General features: G+C 38.1%; 1 protein-coding gene across 1 annotated transcript; it reads right to left on the bottom strand.

The window, feature by feature from the left end:
* LOC109832387 (cytokinin riboside 5'-monophosphate phosphoribohydrolase LOG1-like) lies at positions 13,506–15,649 on the bottom strand. Its single transcript, XM_020399768.1, has 7 exons — positions 15,299–15,649; positions 15,108–15,205; positions 14,975–15,005; positions 14,508–14,607; positions 14,376–14,446; positions 14,109–14,252; positions 13,506–13,770 (listed from the first exon to the last, which is right to left on the bottom strand). The coding sequence occupies exons 1-7, from the start codon at positions 15,431–15,433 to the stop codon at positions 13,654–13,656; spliced, it is 696 nt and encodes a 231-aa protein (XP_020255357.1). The 5' UTR covers positions 15,434–15,649; the 3' UTR covers positions 13,506–13,653.

Below are 15,866 nucleotides of genomic sequence, written 5' to 3'. Positions count from 1 at the left end.
AAAACGTGCACATGCACACACACTAAACATGATATCGGGGAGAAGCTTGAAAACGTGCACATGCACACACACTAAACATGATATCGGGTCTACTAGCTGTGAGATAAATAAGACTACCTATCATACCTCGGTATAGTTTTTGGTATACATCCTCACCACTATCATCCGCATCAAGCTTGACACTTATAATCATGGGAGTTGGTGCATGCTTAGAATTTTCCAAATTGAATTTCTTCACCAATTCTCTAGTATACTTGCTTTAAGAAATGAATATCACATCCTTAGTTTGCTTGACTTCGAGTCCGAGAAAGAATATGAGCTCTCCCATCATGCTCATATCAAAATGATCTTGCATAACTTTAGAAAAATCATGGCATAGAGATTCATTAGTAGCACTAAAAATGATATCATCAACATATATTTGAACTAAAATAAAATCATTTTTCCTTTTTCTCACAAAAAGAGTATTATCGATTCTCCCTTTAGAAAAACCATTTTTAAGAAGAAACTAGAGAGGCGAGCATACCAAGCTCTAGGAGCTTGTTTCAACCCATATAAATCTTTTTGAACCCGGTAAACATGATTAGAAAATAAATGATCCATAAAACCAGGGGGTTGCTCAACATATACTTCCTCTTTAATAAAACCATTTAAAAAAGCACTTTTAACATCTATTTGAAATAATTTGAAATTCTTAAAACTTGCAAATGTCAAAAACATCCTAATAGATCTTAACATTGCAACCGGTGCAAATGTTTCATCATAGTCTATGTCCTCTTCTTGATTGTATCCTTGGGCAACCAAACGAGCTTTATTTTTTGTTACTATGCCATGTTTATCAAGCTTGTTTCTAAAAACCCGTTTTGTTCTAGTCACACTAGCATTATTAGGTCTAGGAACTAGTTTCCAAACATTATTTCTTTGAAAGTTGTTTAGTTCATCATGCATAGCTAAAACCCAAAACTCATCTTTTAAAGCATCATTAATCTTTTTAGGTTTCTATTTGAGAAGGCAACATTACCACACTCACTCGAAGCTTTTGAGCGAGTTAGAATCCCTTGTGAAGGATTCCCTATTATTTGCTCTTTTGGATGATTTGGTGCAAATTTCCATGCTTTGAAGAGTTCTTCTTGCTCTTGCACTTGAATGTTGTTGCTTTCTCCATCCTTTTGAGAATCTATTGAGGGTGTTTCATTTAGTTGCAAGAATTCCAATCCTCCCTCAACATCATCATCATCTTTCCTAGACAAACCAACTTGTAAACCAATATTAGTCTCATCAAAAGTAACGTTTATAGATTACTCAACAACAAGAGTTCGTTTGTTGAAGATCGTATAAGCCTTACTTCGAGGTGCATATCCTAGGAAAATGATAACATTAATTTTTGAATCAAATTTGTCATGGTGATCTTTGGTATTCAAGATAAAATATTTACAACCAAAAATACGAAAATATCCAATAAAAGGAGTTTTGCCATAAAATAGTTCATAAGGAGTTTTCTTAAGCTTTGGTCTAATCAAAACACGATTCAAAACATGGCAAGCCGTATTGACGGCTTCCGCCCAAAAATACTTAGGCAAATCAAAAGAGTTTAACATAGTTCGTGACATCTCTTGTATGGTGCGATTTTTCCGTTCAATAATATCATTTTGTTGTGGTGTTCTTGAAGCGGAAAACATATGAGTTATACCACGATGTGCACAAAAATCAATAAAAAAATATTTTAAAATTCACCACCATGATCACTTCTAATTTTAACAACTTTTAACTCTTTTTTATTTTCAATTCTTTTGACATGATTCGAAAATTCTTCAAAACATTCATCTTTACTACCAAGAAAGATTGTCCATGTAAAACGAGAGAAATCATCAATGATAATAAAAACGTAGTGTTTGCCTCATAGAGGGGTAACACGCATAGGACCAAATAAATCAAGATGAAGTAATTGCAAGGGTTTAGAAGTTGATACCTCATTGATGGATTTGAAGGTAGACTTAGTTTGTTTACCTTTAGCACAATCTTCACAAATAGTATCTTTGATGAAATACAAGTTTGGTAAACCTTTTACAAGATTCCTCTTGGATAATTTTGATATCAACTCCATGTTAGAATGTCCAAGCCTCTTATGCCAAATCCAAGGGTTTTCATCAACCGCCGCAAGTAGGGGTGTTATCAAAGCGGATACGGTTCAGATATGATACTTACCATATCCATATCCGCTTTTTATAAACGGATACGAATACGGATACCGATCATCTTCGGTAAGAAAAAACCTTAACCATATCCACACTTATCGGAAACGGATACGGTTCGGATATTTGAGAATCGGATCGGATATGATCACGGATATAAACGGATATATGACATAAATCTATTAGACATATAATCTTCATCCAAAACCATCAGTTGAAAACTAAAAAATTGAGTACAAATCTATTAGACTAAACATGTACTAGAAAAAAACATTCAACAGCAGACAACATTTCCATAACCATTTATTTATCAAATGAGAAGGCAAAGTGCATGAAAAATCAATCACTAAATTCAGATACCTTCTCCATCAATATGTCGTTTTAACTAAAGTAGCTCCACCTCTTTTTGACGCCAATCAAATTCAGCACAAAAACATTAGCTCATTGCAGAAACTAACAATAATCTTCAAGCACAAATTACAAGAAAAAGAAAGGAGAGGGGGGGAGATTGGAATACCAGCATGGCCTTTAAATGGTCGATTTCAGCTCGGTTGATCCTTTCACTATACTAAACAATAAAAATAGATCAACAAATAACTCGCCGCAAAATAAATCCCAGCCCATGTATAAAAGGAGACCTTTTTAAGTTCACCCCCCAAAGATAACTTAGGCTCTGGGGCTAATTTGTTCAAAAATGAAACCAAGCCCATCCTATTCATTCTCCCAACGAGCTCCCGTACTGGCACACGGCTCAACTCTCTCTCGTGAGCTCATCATGTTTATCTAGACATAGGGGTAATTTCGTCAATCTGTAGCTTCGAGATCTGTGATTTTGAGAGGGGTCATGAAAAGGAGGTATCTTGCTGCTTCTGGAGGTCGATCCATGGCGACGTCTTGGTGGTCCAAGGTGGAGGCAGCTCCGAAGGATCCGATCCTTGGGGTTACTGAGGCTTTTCTTGTAGAAATTGAGTGAGGGCTGGAGTGGAGGCAGAATGATGTCACAGATTCACAAAGCTAGGGTTTTTTAGTTGTCTATTGGGTTTTGGGTTAGCGGTTACGGGTTTGTTATTTTAACTTTGGGACGTGAAACATTATTACATTGCGGATATCCGTATCCACAACCCTCATATTCGTTTTTGAATTCGTATCTGAAAAAAATCTGAAACCAGATCCGTATCCGTTACGCTCGGTTTTAAAATTAGCTTACCATATCCGCATCCTTTCGGATACGGATGCGGATCGGTTCGGATATATCCGAACCGTTTGGCACCCCTAGCCGCAAGGCATTTAACATCTTGATCTATTAGCTCATTCATCTAAAAAATGTATACATTAGATTTTCTATTAGCAACAAAAATAGATTTTCCATTTGAGCTAACAATGCATTTATCCGGTTTGAAAGAAATATAAAAACCTTTATTACTCAATTGGCTAATGCTAAGAAGATTATGATTCAAGCCACTAACCAAATAAACATCTTCTATTACGGGAGAATGTTTCTTACCAATGCATCCAATACCTATGATTTTACCTTTCTCACCACCACCGAAGGAGACACTACCTCCTTCAATCCTTGATAGGGTTGCAAATAGCTCTTTATTGCCCGTCATATGATGTGAGCAACCACTATCAAGGTACCACATCTCTTTACGTCATGTTCGTGATGTTCCCTATAAGAGATGAAGATGTAGTAACTTTAGGTACCCAAATCTTGGGTCCTTGGTGGTTAGTAAGCTTAGTACCTTTGGGTACCCATGTCATTCCATAAAAATCATGATTATCTTTAATCCTACAATATGTGCACACAAAATTTCTCTTATGTGTAGAAGCATGAGATCTATGAAATCTATTTCTCTCATGGTGATGATGACTAGCATATGCATGAGTAGGTCTAATTCTGCCACTTTTAATTTTAAGTCTTTCAATCTTAGATCTTAATTGTTTGTTTTTAAAATCAAGATCCCCTAGCGATTCATCTTTTAAAGCAAGAGATGATTGTAGTTGTTCAAGTTGGGAATCACAAGAAGTATGCAATTTTTAAAGGAAGAATATTCTTTTGACATCCTTTTAAACTCAATGTTTAACTCTTCTAATGCGATTGCTAGATCACATTGCATGTAAAAGGATTCACTTTCGGTATCGGAAACTACCTCCTTTTCATAAGCCATAAAACAAATGTTAGGATCATGAAGAGCAATCTTTGCTCCTTCTTCATTACTATCTGAATCACTTGGTTCAGATTCTTCCCATCTAGCATACATGGCTTTCTTCTTCTTGTATTTCAAATATTTTCCCTGAGCTTAGGGCAATCTTTGGCAATATGACCCAGTTTTTTGCATTCAAAGCATTTTCCTACACGTGAAGAAAATTTATTGTTAGATCGAGGATTAAACTTCTTATTCATTTTAATGAGTCTTGATATTCTTCTAGAGAGGTGAGCCACTTCTCTAGAAAAATTAACTTTACTATCCGACGATGATGAGAAGTTATCACTAGCTCCCTTAAGAGCTATGGTCTTCATTTTTAGTGATGGCTCCTCAATTTTCCGTGGGGGCACTTCCTCCTTTTCCTTTCCCTTAAGCTTCTTCTCATGAACCTTAAGCTTGCCAATGAGGCCATCGAGAGTTAGAGTAGTAAGATCATGAGCTTTCTCTATGGCCGTAGCTTTGGGCTCCCACGCCGGAGTCAATGAACGAAGGATCTTGTAGTTCATCTCTTGGATAGTCAATTGCTTGTCAAGACCATGCAATTCATTGATTATATTAGTGAAGCGAGAAAACATAGCATTAATGGATTCATTTGGAAGTATTTTAAACAACTCATAGTCATGCATGAGCCCACTAATCTTAGATTCCTTAACTTGGGGGTTTCTTCATGTGTAATACATAATTTCACCAAAATTTCATATGCGGTTGCACACGTAGAAACCCTATTATACTCATTGGGGGAAAGACCGCAAATTAAGGCGTTCATGGCCTTTGCATTGAGATTAGCTTGGTGCCTTTCTCCATCGGTCATGTTCCTGACTTTGGGCTTTTCTACATATTTCTTCTCTATGAGTTCTAGAATGTCAAGATCAATGCAACGAAGGTAAATCCTCAATCTAGCCTTCCAATAGGCAAAAGTGCTACCGGTGAAAAGTAGGGGTCTAGTGGTGGATTGTCCCTCTAACATATGCACATTCATTGAAGCCTCCATAAGATCTTTTCTCTAAGGTGGTTAGACCAAAAACTAATATAGAGACCAAGCTCTAATACCAATTGTTAGACCCTAGAGGAGGGTGATTAGGGTCTTAAGGTAATAATTATGTAATAAAAAAATGAGACAGGCAATACACCATAAAATGAACAACCAAAGTAAATGAGATAGAGTTAGAAATCGTTATCCAAGTGACACACGATGTGTTAACGAGGTTCAGCCCGCTGACCTACATCCCCGCTCCCCACTCTCGAGGAGAATCCACTACACAACCCGGTTTAGAACCCGAAACTTCTTCTATACAACGATCTTCACAATATCTCACAACTACATAGTTGATCAACACAAGATCTTACTTCCACACAGTTAATCTCCATAAGATCAAGCTCACAACAATAGTAAATGGTGTAAAATCTCTCTCTTTATAATGTCCCTATGGCAAGGAGAAAGATGACACTGAAGCTTGGGATGTGAACTTAAAAACAGAGAAAACATGATTGAAAGTTTGGCTCCCAGTAAAATAAAAGTCTGGTTTTTCAAAATGCTTGGGACAGGTTGAAGAAGAGGGGTAGAAGGGTTTAAACAGGAGAAAACACTGCAGCCAAAGACCATACCCAAATCCCACACAATCCCGTAAAAATCGTTTCTCAAATCTGTACCAAAAAATCCGTTGGGATGAACGGCGATCGACCGTGAAATTTTCGCGGTCAACTGCGAGCCTCTTTCGAATTTGAGAAAAATTCTAGAGATTTTTACGGTCGACCGTGGTGGTTGATCGTGACGGTCGACCGTGGGAATTTTCAGATTAACAGTCGACCATGAAAGTTTCTGCTGCCCACTCAAAGAAAAAATATAGGCGCGGTTGACCATGACGGTCGACCGCAAACTGACACAAAGGATATCTGTTTTAAAACCTGTTTTTGACTCTTTAAAAATCTGTAAAAATACCAAAATGACTTCTAAAATTTGTGTAACTTTGTGAATTGTTTTTAATATTAAAAACAAACTGTTTAGAAAAAGAATTTTGTGAATAGGTCCTCATACTTGTGAAAAAAGATATTTTGTCAAAATGTTTAAAAATATAAGTATGAAAACGTGTGTGTGATATCCCAATAGCTTCAAATAAAATCTATAACTACTTGCCTATATTCTAGCACTAGAGAGAAAATAAAAACTAGCTAATATCATCACATAGAATTATATTTCTTTGAGTCTTGATATAACTTTGAGTTGATGAAGCTTTAACTTGTATATATTGTTCTTGATTAACATTTGCTTCATCACTATGCCTCCTCCTCCTTTGGGTATTATCGTTGTAGCTCATATTCCATCCAATCCTCCATACGTGGTACTAACAAGCTTAATATATATATATATATATATATATATTAACTATAATATCACTCAACAAGCAATTAGTACCGATAATGATGGTTGTAATTCATCATCAAAACATAAGGGCTAACAGTTACTACAAAACGTGAGGGTCACATCTCAGCAAATCAGACGAACATCATCTGTAGGACGAACCTCGTCAAACGGGCGAACCTCGTCGAATGGGCGAACCTCGTCAAATAAGCGAACATTGTTGAACGAGCGAACCTTGTCAAACAGGCAAACCTCGTCGAACGAGCGAACCTCGTCAAACAGGCAAACCTCGTCGAACGAGCGAACCTCGTCAAACAAGCGAACCTCGTCGAATGAGCGACCTCATCAAACATGCGAACCTCGTCGAACGAGCGAACCTTGTCAAACAGGCGAACCTGGTCAACTAATTGACGAACCTCATCTAATTACGAGAACGCTAGGGTCTCACTCTCATGCGAATGCGTAGCTCGTCCGCATGCTGCAAAGCAGCATGCGAGGACACCTTCGTAGCAGCCAACGTGGTGCCAAAGAGCGTCACCTCACCCCGATGCATCCGTGAGAAGTGCAAAATGTGCTTAACAAAGCGTCACTTAGCGCCTCAGCCCGATTAGTCCCGATCCCCGGCCCATTGGCCACTAGAACTTATAAGGGATATATATATATATATATATATAGTTTTAAAACTCACTTTGGAAAGCGGTTTTGACCAAAAAAATCCAACAATCCACCACAAGTTTTTAAACTAGTGTCGTGTAATGGTGATGTTGTTTCAATCATTATGCATAAGGTAGATATCGCAAGGACTTGAATACTCTTTAGACCAACTGAATAAAAGATAGATGCATGGTGTCGCAGAGATTTGAACCAGCACATGTCTAAAACCCAGCGATTACACAAGATCAAATTCATCTGTGGTAGTTTTTACTTTGAACCATACTAGTCTTTGCTTTGTACATATATGGCCTTGTGCATATCCTGGTTTCTGCTAGGGATCTAGGTATCTTTTCGCAAGACACCATAGGAGATGACCAAATCTCCACCCATGTATAGGTGAGTTTTTCAGGCATGTTTCCTATCAAACATACCACATCCGAAATGCTTTGAACTCATTAAGGCTTAAGAGTCATCCTCTTTCATGATAGGATTCTAGGTGAGTCCTTTAGGCGTGTTTCCTATCTAACACCCCATCTGAAATGCTTTAGACTCATTAAGGTTTAATAGCCAACCCCTTTACATGATAGGATTATCGATGAGTTCTTTAGGCATGTTACTTATCCAACATCCCGCATCCGAAATGCTTTGGACTCATTAAGGGTTAACAGCCATCCTCTTTACCATGATAGAATTTCACTTGTAAATCTTACTTAACTTTTGATCCAATCATCTTGTCATTAGTAGCGTAAGCTTTGAACTAATAACTTGATGTAAATGGTAAGTGTTTGTAAGACTTACCAAACTTTACAAATCTTACTTGACTTTTAAACCAATTATCTTATTATTAGTAGCATAGGCTTTGAGCTAATAATTTGACAAACATAGTAAGTATTTGTAAAACTCACAAAACTTTGAGACCTATTGCAGCAGACGTCCTTTCGACTATGTCCTTTTTCAGACCTTTAGTTAAATGATCAGCCACATTCTCTGAAGACCGGACGTCAATCACCAAGATGACTTCTTGGCAAATGAGTTCTCTCAAATAGCCATGCTTCGGACGAACGATCCGATTCTTTCCACTGAACAACGAGATCGCTGCTATAGCACCCGTCGCCTGATTATCATAATAGATAGTAATTTCACCTTGAAATTCTATCAATAGAAGGTCTCAGAGAATACAACTGAGCCACTCAGCTTCATTTCCTGAAGCACAGAGTGCGAAGAACTCAGATTTCATCAATGACTGTGCAATCATAGTTTACTTCTTAGATTTCCACGAGATTACAGATCCACTCATGGTGAAGACAAAACCTCTAGTAGGATCTACACTCATCTGGTTCTGAGCACCAACTCGTATCTGAATAGCCTTTGATTACAACCGAATATCCAGTGTAGAATAGGCCCATACTTGTAGTTCCTTTCAAGTATCTCATCAATCTCTGGACATCATCCCAATAAAGCTTTTCAGGATTACTTGTGAACCTACTAAGCATTCCTACAGCGAATTCTATATCTGGCCTTGTGCAGCTCATCACATACATAAGACTTCTAATTATCTTTGAGTATCTTAGCTGCTTTATTGGTTTTCCAGTGTTCGGTCGAAGCTTCTTGTTATAATCATACGACACTGATAGTTCTGGCAGGTCGTATTAGCTATACTTTCTTAGCATGCTCTCGATATAATAAGATTGGGACAATCCAATATCCTCTTCAGAGTATATGATTTTGATTCCGAATCACGTTCGTAGTTCCTAGGTCCTTCATGCTGAACTATGTCGAGAGAAATTTCTTGGTAGATATTACTATCTCCAAATCACTCCCGATGATGAGCATATCATCCATATAGAGGTAGATAACCACCACCTTTCCTTTAGCGACCTTGATGTATAGGCACTTGTCAGATTCGCTGACTTGACACCATTGTTGTAAACAACCCAATAGAACTTCTCATGCCAGAGTTTCGGTGCTTGCTTAAGTCCATAGAGACTTAACAAGTTTATAAACTTTACCAGCTGGAGCATCAAGCCCTTCTGGTTTCTCCATGTAGATCTCTTCTGTGAGGTCTCCATTGAGAAATACAGTCTTCACATCCATCTAATGTATGACGATGCTTTTTATAGCCGCCCATGCGATAAGCACTCTGATGGTAGTGATCCTACAAACTGGTGCATAGATATCAAAGAAGGCCATTCCTTCTCTCTGAGAGAACACTTTCGCCACCAGTCATACTTTGTACTTCTCAATAGTACCATCAGGACGAAGCTTCTTCTTAAAGATCCACTTGCAACTGATAGGCTTAGCACCTTCAGGTACATCCACTAGTTCCTACATGTGATTTTGGATCAATGAATCCATCTCATCATCTATACATTCTTTCCACAGGAGAGCGTCTGTTGACTATATTACTTCTTAGAAAGTCTATGGGCCTCTTTCCACATTATAGGTGATGAAATCATCTTTAAAATCTTTCTGTCTCCTGACACGATTGGAAGGTGGTTTGGTAACTCCTTCATCATTAATATTTTTAGTTTCTGGTGAAACTGCCTCTTCTGGTGTATCTGACATACTAGCATTCTCTGCTATATCTTTGAGCAATAAGCCTTTATTTTTGATAAACTTATTCTCAAAGAATTCTACATCCTGAGCTTCAATGATGGAGTTGGTTCCAAGGTCCAAGAACCTACAAGCATCGCTATTTTCAGCAAAGCCAAGAAATACACATTTGTTTGCCTTTGGTCCGAGCTTAGACCTTCTGATATCTAAAACTCGAACATATGCGAGACACCCCCACACTAATGAGGATTACTATCAGTTTTAGAATAAGGTACTCTATTCAGAATCCAGTTTGCCATTAACAAAGCATCTTCCTAATAGAAGGTAGGTAGTCCAGATGTGATTAGCATGAAATTCACCATCTCGGTTAATGTATGATTCTTCCTTTCTGTAATTCCATTAGATTGCGGAGAATACATAGTCGTAGTTTTAGCAATGATTCTATGCTCTTTAAAGTATGCTTCGACTCCTTAGATCAGTACTCTCCTCCTCTATTGCTCCTGAGTCTTTTACCTGAAGTCCAAGATGCTTCTCCACACGAGTTCGAAACTCGATAAACTTGCTGAAGGCTTCATATTTAGATATTAGCAGGTAGACGTGGCAGACGCGTGAATGATCACCAATGAAGGTGACGAAATACTTCATGCCGCCTCGAGTAACGAAGCTCTTGAAATCACAAGTATCTGAGTGAATCAGATCCAATAGGTTGGTGCTCCTTGTGACACTTGGAAAGGACTTCCTTATCAGCTTCGCTTGCATGCAGACTTTACATTTATCAGGTTTGTTGCCCTCATATTTTTGAAGTAATCCTAATATCTCCATGCTAGACAACTTTCTATAATTTATATGTCCTAGCCTATTATGCCATAATACAGAAGAGTAATCTGAAGAGTATACTTCATTTACAACTGAGATGAGTACAATAGTATTGATTTTATACATGCCATTAGTACGATATGTATTGCCAAAATATATTTTCTTAAATGATAACATAACCTTTCCTCCTTAGAAATCTAACCTCATACCTGCATCACACAACAAGCTTTCAGAGACTAAGTTTTTAGCAATTGAGGGGACATGTTTCATATTTTTCAATGTGAGAGTCTTTCCTGAAAAGAGAGTCAGCACCACAGTCCCAGTTCTAAGAATAGAAACTATAAAATGATCAGCCATTGGTACGTTCTCTTTGATAGCAACATAAAAAGAGAACAAATCTCTGTTGGAGCAGACATGATAGGTAGCACCTATATCGAACCACCAACCAGAGACATTGTTGGGAGTTATCACTTGAAAGAGCATAGCCACACAATTGTCAAGTTGATTAATATTGTGTGTTGTTCTCTTCTTTGGTGCTTTGCAATCCTTGGCAATATGTCATTGCTTCCCACAGTTGAAGCATTTGCCGCTCTTCTTAAAATCTTTCTTTTGAACATTCAGGTTCTTCGGATTTTAGTTCTTCTTTTTGTTAAATGGCTTCTTCTTCTTTTTGAAAGAAGAATTAGTATTCTTCTCAGAGTTAGGCAACCACCATGTTAGCAGATGCCTTCTGCTTAGCTAGGAGCTCGTTCTTCGTGCGAGTCCGAATCTCATCCTTGATCCGAATGAACCTCTTCAAATTAGACAGAGTCACCTATCTTTTCCTTCTTCGAATATCCGTGGAGAATGATATCCAAGATAGAGGAATCTTGTTGATAATTGCTCTAAAAATAAAGGTTTGACAAAGATTAATCTTTTCATCATTTAGCTTCATAACAAGCTTTTCGAGTTCTTTGACTTGAGGCAAAACCTCAGTATCATCTTTGAATTTAAAGTCCAGAAATTTGTCAATGAGGTGAGACTTGGAAAGCTTCTCCTCATCTATGTTTTACTCCTCCAGAGTATTCCAGATTTCCTTTGTAGGGGTCTTGTTGGTGTAAGCATTTGCCAGATGATCAGCCAAGTAGTTAAGGAGATAACTCTTGCAGAAATAATCATCTTTAGCCCAAGAGGCTTCAGACTCAAAGTCTTCTTCAAAGTCAGGTTTCTCCTCAGAAACCATATAGTAGAGTTTCGGGAGTTGCATCCCAAAAATCATATTCCGACGCCATGCATTAAAGTTGGATCCATCCAAATTCTCTAACTTGAGACAGTCCACTCCAAGAGTCCTCGCAGGATCCATTATAGATCAAAAATATTGCTTTAAGATTGTTAGAAATTATGATTAAATCTGGAATGAAATAGCGAAATTTTGATATGCTGTAATTTAAACTTTTTCAGTTCACTACTGTGCGTATGTGAAACGTTGTGCTTAAAGCAATATTTGGCCTACTCTGGTGTAAGGATCCTAAGGCCAAACTGCTTTCAGGAATAGTAGTACAGTACTCTGGTGTATGCCAACCCAGTACTGTTAATATCTCCTTGATCTATAAGACCTTTCGATCAAGGCAAAGATCTCCTCGATCTCAGAACCTTTCGGTTCAAAACCTTTCAGTTTCAGGGAAGTTCCTGCGGGAATAGTTTCTGCAGTAGCATCACAACAGCAACAACGTCAAGATATCCACGATCCGACGTTCGTATTTCAAGTTCGCACCAAGAGCTGCCCAAAGGGCGCTTTTTATAGGCCTCTGAGGCCATCTCAAGAGTCTCCCTCAATTAATATGGCTGTTACAAAATCAATAGCAATTATGATTGTAACAACAATCAATTAAATTGATGTAAATGATGTTGTAACTGCTACATGTAGTAACTCTTGAATATGAGGCAATCAATGGACGTATTACTACGAAACGCGAGGGTCGCGTCTCAGCAAATCAGACGAACATCGTCTGTAGAACGAACCTCATCAAACGGGCGACCTTGTCGAATGGGCAAACCTAGTCAAATAGGCGAACCTCGTCAAACAGGCAAACATCGTCGAACAAGCGAACCTCGTCAAACAGGAGAATCTCGTCGAACGAGCGAACCTCGTCAAACAGGAGAACCTCGTCTGATTGTGAGAACGCTAGGGTCACACCCTCCTACGAATGCGTAGCTCATCCGCATGCTGCGAAGCAGCTTGCGAGGCAACCTTCGTGACAGCCAACGTGGCGCCAAATAGCGCCGATTAGCCTCGATCCCCGGCCCATTAGCCCACGGCCCACGACCCACGACCCACGATCCACTAGAACTTATGAGGGATTAATTAAAATAAAGCACTTCTCGGCTTGCCGTTGGCAAGCCTCGAATAGATGACCTTTTGAAACACCAAAACTTTAACTTTTCACTAGGCTACTAAGCATTTATGAAAAGTACTTGTAGTTAATATATATATAGTTTGAAAACTCATTTTGGAAAGCGGTTGTGACCAAAAAATGCAACATGATATAGTTCAAGTTACGTTACAGCTCTACTCTTTTTTTTGTGATTATTGTAGATGTTTCTTAGTTTTGCATCGCGCTTGACTAGCTTTCTCATTTACTGGCAATTTCTCGATCATATAAATATGTCATAGCCTAATTATTGGGATGATTTTCTTTGCATAGTATGATTTTCTTTCTTTAAAAAAGGGTTGAAAATCCACAAGCAACAAAATGATTAGCAACAACCATCTGAAATAAAAAAGGATAGATGAGAGTAATCTAAAAATTTCTCTCACCATTAAATGAGAAAGCAATAATCTAGAATTATATTCTCACACAAAGTACACGTAAGACACAAAATGCAGTAGGTTTTATTCAAGAACTATGAGTGTGACCACTTGCATTGGACTCTTCCAGTAATTTGTCCACTTCCCTGTTTCGTGTGGGTGCAGTGCAAGTGCAACCCTGTCATGATCTGGTGCGTACTCCTGCAAAACGTCAATGTATCATTCTCTTACCTCCCGTGCAAAATTTTAAGTGTAACTTTCGCAAAACGCCCCTTGAACTTTAGGTAATTTCACAAAACCCCCCTGAACTTTCTGAAAGTTTCCACCTAAATTCCGTTCTCAGGGTTTCTTTTTAGGGAAGGGAGGATAGAGGGAAATGAGAAAAGACTAACATGTAGGGGGGTTTTGTGAAACTTACACTTAATAAATCCTAGCCAATAATTCTTCTTTCAATCCAAGGAAAAAAGTAAAAAATAAAGAAAGGGGGAGACTAAGAGAACAAGATATGCAAAATGGCTATATCTCTTTTTTTTATTTACCTCCATTTTGATGATGAGTTCCTCTGCAGTTTCTGCTGAGACAACAATGTGCCTTGCTGAGTCCTCAATGAAGCCTTCCTCCACACCTTGGTCAAATAGTGCCAACAAGTTGTTATAGTATCCATCCACATTCAACAGCCCCACCTGCCCAAAGTTTTTATAACATCATATGAAAATAAAATATATTTTAAAAATGAAAAAAAACCCAAAAGAAGTAAACAAACAATCTGCCAAATATGGAAAGAAAGTTTTGAAGGTACAACTCACAGGTTTCTCATGTATCCCAAGCTGAGCCCATGTTATCATCTCTAACAACTCCTCCATAGTTCCATACCCTCCTAAAGATTTTAGAAACTCAGAAAGAGTTTATTTTGTTTAGTTTACGGGCTGAGAACTCACCTGGAAGTGCAATGAATGCATCGGCATGTTTAGCCATTTCTGACTTCCTTTCGTGCATGTCAGAGACTATCTTCACTTCTCCAATGCTTTTCCCTGAAATCTGCACAACATCTGCTACTATAGTTTCTGATTTTGAAGTTGTTAGAGTATACTATCATAATCCTCAACCCTCACTATAAAGTCAATTTTTTATATACGGGAACGGGTCTTTAAGTTGGTGGGAGAGCAACTCAAGTTTAAATCCCACCCGTCACATATCTATAGTAAGTTAAAAGTTGTTGCTATGTATGCCACAGGGCGCTCAACCTGCGGGAGAATATTCGAGTATAAAATTATAACTCTCAATCCTCTCCGCAACTTTTGAATTTTGGTGCAGTAAAGGGGACTTGAACGGAAGAAATGTTGTAAAAAGTGCACTTATTTGAATTGCAGATAGAGAAGAGAGGAGAGATGCTGAATCTTGTTACCTCATGTGGCAGCAAAGTTTTAGGAATAACCCTGATGAGAGAAGAATTACTAATCATCAACTTGTGTTTAACCCGAGGAGTTTTTATGCTAACTATTCAGCTGGAGTAGATTATTATAGAGATCTTGGCTTACCCAAGAACATGGCATCCACCATCAAGAACTGTTTGGGATATCAATCCCATCAAACCTACACTCCCACCTCCATAAACAAGGTCTACTTTCCTCTGAACCTGATGGAAAACAAAATGATCCTAAGCTGATTCATGATGGTCTAATTGAGTCGATATTATTGATTCGTTTATGTTTAAAAAAAAAAATCTTACCAGTACCTTTCCGAGCTCAAGAGTTGCATGGCTGAATGAAACCTTGTTCCCTGGCTTGCTCCCGGAAAAGACACAAATCTTCTTGAACTTTCTTTTGCTTGCACTCCCTTCACTCTTCTGCTTGGCTTCTTCCATTTGAAAAGAAAGAAAACGGAGAAAGAAGGAGAGGAGTAATGCAATTATAGAAGGACGAGAGTAATTAAATCCCTGTTACGAAACAGCGATGCACACACCTTCACTATTGAGTCTGCCCCTCTATCTCCTAAAACCTCCTTTTGTCTTCTTAAGTAAGTACTTGGTGTTGGAGACGAACCTAGCAAAGACCATCTTTTATTTCCCCACTTAACCTTATGATTTTCTTTCATGAGTCTTGATAGAATAGTCCAAACCAATATCTTTCCTTTTATGCTATCCAATCAATGCTTTTTTACTGGATTTTCCTACTATAAAATCCACAATACTTTATGGATCAGAATGCTAGATAAATAAGAAACATGAAAATGAGTGCTGTAGAATTAGAATAATACAATGCAAAAGTGGATACACACTAACAGGTAGGATAATAAAC

Source organism: Asparagus officinalis, chromosome 3 (genome assembly GCF_001876935.1).
Source record: "Asparagus officinalis chromosome 3, Aspof.V1, whole genome shotgun sequence".
NCBI lineage: Eukaryota > Viridiplantae > Streptophyta > Magnoliopsida > Asparagales > Asparagaceae > Asparagus > Asparagus officinalis.
The sequence above is the reverse complement of the archived record's forward strand: the minus strand, read 5'-3'. Positions and strand labels throughout refer to the sequence as shown.

Excerpts from the sequence above, each read along its gene's own strand:
- LOC109832387 (XM_020399768.1), bottom strand. The coding sequence starts at position 15,433 with ATGGAAGAAGCCAAGCAGAAGAGTGAAGGGAGTGCAAGCAAAAGAAAG. Across the intron at positions 14,608-14,974 it reads AAACTTTGCTGCCACATGAG|ATTTCAGGGAAAAGCATTGG; the intron begins GTAACAAGATTC and ends GATGTTGTGCAG. Across the intron at positions 14,447-14,507 it reads TGCATTCATTGCACTTCCAG|GAGGGTATGGAACTATGGAG; the intron begins GTGAGTTCTCAG and ends TAAAATCTTTAG.